Raw genomic sequence first — 9,790 nt, forward strand, 5'->3', positions numbered from 1 at the left:
AGCATAGGGCTCTATGGGTCTCCCGGAAGCCACGGAGCCAGTCCCCCAGCAGCCCCACACAGTCTATCAGCCTCTCCCAGCCGCTCTCCTTGGGTTTCTAAGTGACTCATCTCTCCTCTTCTCTGAAGGGGCAGAAGACCTGTCCTTCATCGCACTGCTCTCAGTGTCCGCCTTCTGGAGCTCTGCTTATCTGAGTTGGATCCATGCAGGAAACACGCACAGGAGGCTTTAGTAGGTCTTGTGGGGAGCAGGACCAACACAGAGTAGCCCTTCCCCTCCTCTCCAGATGTGGTCCCAGAGAGACTCCAGTGGGCCCAGTGGTGAGCAGTTCGTTTATGGTGTCACAAACTTGTCCTCAGGAGCTCCTGAGTGCAGGAGAGGGGCAGGACACAATCCCCACAGCTTTCCGGGGAGGCTGTGAGGTCTGAGAACCCTGGGCCCTGCCGCTCGAGGTTTGGTCCATGGGCCATGCAACCAGGGGCTACAGCCAGAGCCAGGCAGCAAGGGAGCAGAAGGAAGGAAATGAAGGTAGTGGGATTCTGGTGAACTCAGTTCTGCCGCAAGTCCATTCCCTGCCCTCAAAATGCCCCCTACTCTCTTGAACGTACTGTACAAATAAACAAAGGTGTTTATCACAAGTACGTCCACAGCCCAAGGTCTGAAATGACCTGATCCTGCAGGGATTGCTGGGCCAACTGTTTTAAGATAGAGAGGGGAAACCTCATGCAGCCTCAAAATAATGATCACTGCTTTAAAATAATCACCCCCCGGGGCTGGCGCCGCGGCACACTAGGCTAATCCTCCACCTAGCGGCGCCAGCACACCGGGTTCTAGTCCCGGTCGGGGCGCCGGATTCTGTCCCGGTTGCCCCTCTTCCAGGCCAGCTCTCTGCTATGGCCCGGGAGTGCAGTGGAGGATGGCCCAAGTGCTTGGGCCCTGCACCCCATGGGAGACCAGGAGAAGTACCTGGCTCCTGCCATCGGATCAGCGTGGTGCACCAGCCGCAGCGGCCATTGGAGGGTGAACCAACGGCAAAGGAAGACCTTTCTCTCTCTCACTGTCCACTCTGCCTGTCAAATAATAATAATAATAATAATAATAATCACCCCTGTCTGTGGAGAGGGAGAGAGATGTGCTCTTCCCTAAACATGATGATCCGTGCTCCATAGGCTCGCCTTCTTGCAGGATGTTTATAGGAAAATTGAGTGAAATCTGGGGCCAGCTTTGTGGATAAGTGGTTAAGGTGACACCTGCCACACAGGCATCCCGTATCAAGAGCGCCCAGTGGATCCTGGTTCTTCCTCATCTTCAGATCCAGCTCCCTGCTATAGGACCTGGAAAAGCAGCTGAAGATGGCTCACAGACCTGCACCCCTGCCACCCACATGGGAGACCCAGATGGAGTTCCAGGCTCCTGGCTCCAGCATGGATCAGCTTTAACCATTGCAGCAATTTGGGGAGAGGGCCTATGCATGGCAGATCAATCTGTCTCTCTCCCTCTCTGTCACTCTGCCTTTCAAATACATAAAATAAGTGTTTAAAAATGAGTAAAATCTCATTTTAAGTGGTAACTTTTGTACATCTCCAAAAATTAGTATTTTCCATTAGCATCAATATTAAGATATGTCCAATCTTAATTCTCAAGAATTATCCTTTCTACTGAGTTGATCGATTTGCAACTCTTCAGGGGTACAATGACTTTGGAAAGGGTGATGACATAAATGACAGTTGTTTTCTAATACCCTCATGTGACAAAAATAAAAAGCGGACAATCCTATATCCATCCCTGCTGTAGTCCGTGTGTCTGCTTTCTCTCCAAAAAAAAAAAAAGGACAGGTGCTGAGACCTCATTGAGACCTCATCCCCAGTTAGGTGGTGTTAAGGTGGGGTCTTTGGAAGGCAATCAGGTCACTAGGATGGAGCCCTCGTGGGCGAGACCAGTGCTGTATGGAAGATTCCGAGGGGACTCGCTCACCTCTGCCACCCGGGGGACACAGTGAGAAGCAGACGCAGCCCTCACCAGACACAGAAACAGCGGGCACCTTGATCATGGACTTCCCAGCCTGCAGGCCTAGGAGAAATAAATCCCGGTTATTTCCAACTCATCCTGTTTATGGTCATTCATTACAGTAGCCTGAACTGACTGACAGTGCCCAAATACATTTTTAGATGTTTGTTATTCTAATCTTATTAATGGCATAGCAAATATGGAACTGTGTCTTTCTCCTATAGGAAAACACATCCTCTCACCCCTCAAGAATTCAAGAAAGAGCAATATAACCCCATCTAGGCAGTATCTGTGACTCCAACTGCCTCCTCTGGGGAAAGGCTGCCAAACTACCTCGCACGTCAAACAGCAGTGCAGGGAGGTGCTGAGAGAGATGGTGAGTATCAGGTTTGGGGAGCCAGATGCAGCCTCTACGCGACATCGAGAATGTGGTCCTGAGAGAGGATGCTCTCAGATTCACCTGTCTGCTGGCAGCATCTCTATGGGTGAGCCAGGGTGGAGCGAGAGTCTCCACTCTGCTTTAACCACTGTCTGGAGTGAAACAAAAGCTAACCCACTCAGCCATCCAAATAATCCCAGGTCTTCAGAATCCACACTGTAACCCTGGAGACCTCTGTGTGCCAGACATCATCGCCACACACTGGAGCTCATTTGCTAAAGACTCCACGGGTCAGCATGTTGGGGTAGGTTCTGCTGGACCATTTGTTGGGCCGTCCCACCCGGGTCACTCATGAGGCTGCAGTCTTCTTCATGTTGTGTGGCTGACACTGGATGGTCCAAGATTCTCTCCCTCAATTATCTGGCAGTTGGAGCTGGAAAAAGAAATTCAGCTGGCTCCAACTTTTTCCCTTACAACTAGCAGGATTAGAAGTCGAAAGTATGGTGCCTTCCAAGTTTCAACGGAAAAAAAAAATAGTAATTGTCCTAAAAGTGAAGCTACAGAAAAAAATTATTCTTGCATGTACAAGAATTCAGGGAATATAGCTTCCATATGCTCTCTTTGAATTAATCACTTGAAAAAGGTAATGTGCCAAGCATTCCAACAGCTATGGATTGGTTGTATCGTCCCCAAATGCTTATGTTCAAGTTCTAACCCCAAAATGCCTCTGAATGTGATTGTATTTAGAGATTGGGGCCTTTAAAGAAGTAATTAAGAGCCGGCACCACAGCTCACTAGGTTAATCCTCCACCTTGCGGCGCTGGCACACCAGGTTCTAGTCCTGGTTGGGGCGCCGGATTCTGTCCCGGTTGCCCCTCTTCCAGGCCAGCTCTCTGCTGTGGCCAGGGAGTGCACTGGAGGATGGCCCAAGTGCTTGGGCCCTGCACCCCATGGGAGACCAGGAGAAGTACCTGGCTCCTGCCATCGGATCAGCACGGTGCGCCAGCTGCAGTGCGCCAGCCGCGGCGGCCATTGGAGGGTGAACCAACGGCAAAGGAAGACCTTTCTCTCTGTCTCTCTGTCTCTCCATCTCTCACTGTCCACTCTGCCTGTCAAAAAAAAAAAAGTAATTAAGGAGCCAGCGCTGAGGCTCATTAGGCTAATCCTCCGCCTGCGGCGCCAGCACCCCAGGTTCTTGTCCCAGTCCAGGTGCCGGATTCTGTCCCGGTTGCTCCTCTTCCAGTCCAGCTTTCTGCTGTGGCCCAGGAAGGCAGTGGAGGATGGCCCATGGGAGACCAGGAGAAGCACCTGGCTCCTGGCTTTGGCTCAGCATAGTGTGCCAATGGAAAAGGAAGACCTTTCTCTCTGTCTCTCTCTCTCACTGTCCACTCCGCCTGTCGAAGGAGAAGGAGAAGGAAAAGAAAGAAGTAATTAAGGTAAAATGAGATAATACTGGGTTTTGGTTCAATCTGACTTCCCCCTTACATGAAAAGGAAATTTGGACTGCCAGTTGCTGAGGGAAGACAGATAGGGACACAGAGATGTGACACCCATCTGGAGTCCCAGGAAAGAGGCCCCTGAAAGATTCAACCCTGCTGACGCTTTGGTCTTGGCAAGCCAGCCTCCAGAATTGTAGGAAACCAGCTTTGCTGTTTAAGCTTCATAGCCTGTGCTACTTTGTTCTGGTAGCAACAGCTGAGAAATAAACCAACAAAAAGGAATTACAGAGATCAATGGAAAAAGAAGGGGGCTGAGTATTGAATCACTTCATTGTAGGACCAGCTATGAAACACAGGTGGGTAAGCTGCTATACATTTCTCAGTGCACAATCTTAGCTTTGAGAGATCCAAGTCCAGTGGTGCCCAGACCTCCAGAAGAGTCACCTGGGATGAGTCAGTTGGGTTCTCTTGGCCACTCTTTGCTCCATGGTGATAAGTGACTTTCCATGTGGCTCTGAAGAGTTCTAGACATTCAACACACTAGCCTCGTGGATGACCAAGAAGATGAGGAGGCAAGAGCTGGCAGGGGCAGGGTGTGTGGCAGTCTGAACTCCTTCCTCTCACCCCACCCCCGGGCTTCTCTGTAGCATTTCTCTAGAGAGAAAATAATTGCTGTGGTCGCAGAACATCTGAACACCATGAGCTGGGGCACCTCTGAATCTCCTTCCTAGTCAGAAAGTGTACAGCATTTTAAGGTGGGTTTCATCCCATTCACCTTCAGAAAATGGCAGGACTGGTTGATCATGCATTTGAGATTTGACCAAAAGTGCAGTGGTAGCACCCGTCCTCCTAGCCAAGCCCCACCACGGAGGCAGAGAGCCAGCCATGCCTGGTTCCTTCCCTCTCAGGACAGCGCCTCCTGTGGGAAATGGCTGCTGCTGCTGAGGTCTGAGAGATGACCCAAGAAACTGAATGGGGAGCAAGTCCCAGGAGCTGTCTGGCTCTGCTGCCTTCAGGGCAAGAGCTCAGACTGACTGCCAGTCCCCATGGACAAGTGTGGGGAGCAACTGGGAGCAACTCGGACTAGACTAAGTTACTGGAATTAAGACTTATTCTATGCATCTGCTTTCCCACAATATGGCGCTGGGAGAGGAAGAAACAGCTTCTACTCAGCTGCCTACAGTTCAACCAATAAACTGTAGGACCTGCTCCTGATTGGAGGAGAGCAGCGTACTCGGCGTGTGGGTAGCAGAGTTGGGATTGGTGGAAGAGAACTATAAAGGAGGAGAGAGACAATATGCACCAGGAACATCTAAGGGGAACATCTATCTGAAGGAACACCTGTGCAGCCCCCGAGAGAGCCGGCTGGCGGTGTGCCGCTCCCCCGCGGAAGTGGGGAAAGTGGCCAGGGGGAACTGCCCTTCCACGGAGGTGGAAGGGACAGTAGCCAACCCGGGAAGAACCAGCAGCAAACCCGGGGAGGGCCGAGCAGACAAAAGAACAGCGCAGGGTCCTGTGTCATTCCTCCACGAAGACGGGGAGCAACAGACAAGAATAGGCTTTCTGGAGACATGTGCACTGAAGCAAGTCTCTGTAATCATTTCTCTTCTCCCTCCCCTCCAGCTAATGGCTTGGTTCCCACACCAAGACCTTGCTGGGGCCAGGAATTCTTGTTCACATGTAAACAAACAATAAATAGCTTCTAAGAGGCTGGCCTGGGCTTTTTCCTCAAATTACCCCTGAAGAGTCTTCTAGAAGAAAACACCCCATGTAGTAGACATCATTGCTTTGTGCACCTGTTTATGAGTAGAACAGAACTTCTGCTCTCCTTACAGGACCCCGGAAGGTTCTCATTGAGAACACGGGGTTGTGTTCAAGGTGCATGTGTGGGTCGCGATGGATAATCACATGCCACGGAGGGGACTGAGACTGACAAGTGTCCTCAAACCCCCAGGGATGCAAACTCTGGAGGCAGCAGTTGTTTCTTTTCTAGGAAATTTCAGACAAGTTCAGAGACCACCGTGAGCTTGCAAAAAAAAAAAAAAAAAAAAGGAAAACTGTTAATAAAGAGACTTCCAGCTGGGCTGGAGCAGGAAAGGGGAAATGCAGAGGCCATCCAGCAGACAGAAACAGAAAAACAAGTGGCACCCAGAGGACAGGGAGGCTGGACCTTAACCTGCTGCCTAGGCAGCCTGGAGGCCACAGGATGTGGCCTGGGCTCTGCAAAGCCTCCGGAGACAGCAAGCACACATCAGCTCTGGAAGGCAGCCAGCATGACCCAGGTCGATTTTACTGGCTTTCTGAGGGCTCCTCTGAGACCTAGTGCTGGATGAGGATTAGGAGAGCAGCCAGTTGCCGGATGCAAGAAGCCGGGGTTCCTCAGAAAGGCGATGTGGTACAGCTGGCTCTTAAAGATGCTGTTGTCTGGGATGTGCAAAACCCTCTGCAGCCAGGGCTCCAGCTGTCAGGTCAGGAAGAACTGGGTGCTGACAAACCCTAGAGGCAGGATCAGGATTCAATTTCCAATGGAGCCAGAGATGTCGACTCCTGCATTAACATTTTTTGAAAGCCCACAGGGTTGCCCTGTGCTAGCCTTGGTAATGGGGGCATTCCATTTCTCCTCTCCCCTATTTAGAATATCACTGCTTAGTTCCGGTCACAGAGGAGACACCACCGCAGTTGCCGCCACATCGGGGATTTCTGGCTCTTTTCTCTTCGCCTTAAATTCGGGTGTCTTTTATGAATAATCAAAAGCAGCAAAAGCCAACGCTATCAGGCCAGCATTTTAAAACCAGGAAAAGAGATGAAAAAGAGGTTTGACCCTACTCAATTTCAAGACTGTATTATTCAAGGCTTAACTGAAACTGGTACTGATTTGGAAGCAGTAGCGAAATTTCTTGATGCCTCTGGAACAAAACTTGATTACCGCCGATATGCAGAAACACTCTTCGACATTCTGGTGGCCGGTGGAATGCTGGCCCCAGGTGGTACACTGGCAGATGACATGATGCATACAGATGTCTGCGTGTTCGCAGCTCAAGAAGATCTAGAGACCATGCAAGCATTTGCTCAGGTATTTAACAAGTTAATCAGGTGCTACAAATACCTGGAGAAAGGTTTTGAAGATGAAGTAAAAAAGCTGCTGCTTTTCTTAAAGGGTTTTTCAGAGTTGGAGAGGAACAAGCTGGCTATGTTGACTGGTGTTCTTCTGGCTAATGGGACACTTAATGCATCCATTCTTAATAGCCTTTACAATGAGAATTTGGTTAAAGAAGGGTTTTCAGCAGCTTTTGCTGTAAAGCTCTTTAAATCATGGATAAATGAAAAAGATATCAATGCCGTAGCTGCAAGTCTTCGGAAAGTCAGCATGGACAACAGACTGATGGAACTCTTTCCTGCCAATAAGCAAAGCGTTGAACACTTCACGAAGTATTTTACTGAGGCAGGCCTGAAAGAACTTTCAGAATACGTTCGGAATCAGCAAACCATAGGAGCTCGTAAAGAGCTCCAGAAAGAACTTCAAGAACAGATGTCTCGTGGTGATCCATTTAAGGATATCATTTTGTACGTCAAGGAAGAGATGAAAAAAAACAACATCCCGGAACCAGTTGTCATTGGAATAGTCTGGTCCAGTGTAATGAGCACTGTGGAGTGGAACAAAAAAGAGGAGCTTGTAGCGGAGCAAGCCATCAAGCACTTGAAGCAATACAGCCCTCTACTTGCTGCCTTTACTACTCAAGGTCAGTCTGAGCTGACTCTGTTACTGAAGATTCAGGAGTACTGCTATGACAACATTCATTTCATGAAAGCCTTCCAGAAAATAGTGGTGCTTTTTTATAAAGCGGAAGTCCTGAGTGAAGAGCCCATTCTGAAGTGGTATAAAGATGCACATGTTGCAAAGGGAAAAAGTATCTTCCTTGAGCAAATGAAGAAGTTTGTAGAATGGCTCAAAAATGCTGAAGAAGAATCTGAGTCTCAAGCTGAAGAAGGTGACTGAATTTTGAAAACCACACCCTCAGTAAAGCAAACAGGAGTTGTAGATAAAATGTCATGTCTCATGTGTCCTGGTTCTTACATCTTCCTACCTCCCTATATCAAGCATGATATAAGGGCTTTCATGGCAAATTTTATTTTTAATTGTTTCTATGGTTACTAGAAATGTTGGGTTTAGTTTCTAAAACCATGTTTTAAGTAGCTACAGGAGCTATAGATTTGAATCTAATGTTGCATTAGTCTTTTCAGTTATCTTCTACCTCCTGTATTTTCTACTGTAATAATGTAATTTAAGGCCTTCCACAATGAACAGTTCACTTTATTCCCTGGGTTTTCTATATAAACAGTTTTCAGTATGATTTGGTTAATAATTTGTTATAAAAATTCTGTTTGCAAATTAAACTGTAAAAGTATCCAAAGTCTCAAAAAGCAATGATTTGTGTGATAATTTGTTCTGCCCAGAGCCCTACTCATCAATGAAAATTTCATACCTGATAATTGAATTCATTGACGTGATTCATGAGTATTTGGATTGTTGCATGTTAACATTTTCTTGCAGTTTTAACCCTAGATGTCCTTAAGCTCGGTTGTTTGCTGTTGGTTTACATCCTTAGTGAAGCCATGAAAAGCAAACTTCTCAAGTTTGAGAGATCTTATGTGGCAGAGGTGGTGGGAAGAAAAATGTGGAGCTTTTTCCGTTTGGGAAACTTCTGCATTCAGTTTGTCTGTATCTTTCTAGGCAAAAGATGGATATTCTTTTCATACGGGCATTTTCAAGTGTAACTTATAGAAGTCTTATTGTTTAAAATATTCTGTGCTCAGAATACACTTAGATTGATAGAAAAAGACTTGCAAAATCTATGAGTAAAGGAAATGATTGATGTACTAAACCTGGTGAAAATGTTAGAGCTCAGCATGTTTGAATTGATCTGATCTAAATGTAATTTACATTCCCTATTGGCTTAAAGTATTTGTAAAGAGTTAGCGCAGTGACAATTCTGTATTCCCACTTAGTCATACTGGACTGGCTTCATTTTCTTAACACACTTGTAATTGCTCAAGCATCTGGCTAGTAACATAACTCAGATGCTGTTTTTTAATTGCCATGAGCCAAATATTCTATACAGTTGATCTGTTTATTTTAATGGCTGCCTTTTAATTATCTTTCTTTTCTTGCTGCTATCCATTTATGTATGTACTCATTAGGACTCATGGTGGGGGGGTTGTAGTTACCCTTTTTTTTTTTCCAGTGGAAAGACTGTGTTAAAAGTGAACATTTTGAAGATTTTTCAATTGGTGAAAGATACTGTGGTTTAAGGCCACCAGAAACTGAGTGGAGATTACCCCTTTGGAAGGTGCCATTCTTATGAGCCAAGAATTTGGTGTTTAAAAATTCATCTTGAAGGAAGAACATGTAATATACTTTGAAATAAAAGTTTAGTGACCTTAAGAGCATTATAACTGATAATATTGTGAATGGGGTGAAGTTGTTAAATGAATAACTTTCATAGTTTTCATGCACAGGCAAAATGTATTCACTAGATTTCTACATAGTAATCTGCTTTTACTTTGTAATTTGTAGTCCTCAAAAGACTTATTTTTTTAATAAAGTCCATCCTTACACTTAGAAAAAAAAAAGAATATCACTGCTTATTCACTTATTTGTTCATTGGTTCCACAGATAATTAATACCCACGAGATGAAAACCCCATCAACGGCAAAGACATGGCCTGGCACTGAGCTATGTACCACAGGGAGAGAACAACTATGGTTACTGTCTTCCCAGCACATAACATTTAGTGGACAAAATCTTTCTTTTCTTTATCTACCACTCACACATCCCCTGCTATGCCCAGGGCGTGGCTCTCAGCACGCTGCAAATACTAACATATTTAGTCTGCATCACAAGTCACAGTGAGAGAGACAATATGAATATGACTCTGTCTTCAAATGCAGAAACTGAGGCACCAAG

The 9,790-nt window shown here is 46.6% G+C and overlaps 1 protein-coding gene across 2 annotated transcripts; it reads left to right on the forward strand.

Moving 5' to 3' along the window:
• Positions 1 to 6,458: 6,458 nt before the first annotated feature.
• On the forward strand, positions 6,459 to 9,456 carry LOC100340154 (eIF5-mimic protein 2-like). Of its 2 annotated transcripts, XM_017344671.3 has the most exons (2): positions 6,582 to 6,809; positions 6,899 to 9,456. In XM_017344671.3, the coding sequence occupies exons 1-2, from the start codon at positions 6,726 to 6,728 to the stop codon at positions 7,820 to 7,822; spliced, it is 1,008 nt and encodes a 335-aa protein (XP_017200160.2). In that variant the 5' UTR covers positions 6,582 to 6,725; the 3' UTR covers positions 7,823 to 9,456. The 2 variants fall into 2 exon arrangements, with proteins under 2 accessions (XP_017200159.2, XP_017200160.2); XM_017344670.3 differs by having other exon boundaries at positions 6,459 to 9,456.
• The last annotated feature ends 334 nt before the right edge of the window (positions 9,457 to 9,790 follow it).

The sequence above is a fragment of the Oryctolagus cuniculus genome, chromosome 14, assembly GCF_964237555.1.
Source record: "Oryctolagus cuniculus chromosome 14, mOryCun1.1, whole genome shotgun sequence".
In the NCBI taxonomy this organism is placed as follows: Eukaryota; Metazoa; Chordata; class Mammalia; order Lagomorpha; family Leporidae; genus Oryctolagus; species Oryctolagus cuniculus.

Coding starts and splice junctions, on each gene's coding strand:
- LOC100340154 (XM_017344670.3), top strand. CDS start 6,629: ATGAAAAAGAGGTTTGACCCTACTCAATTTCAAGACTGTATTATTCAA.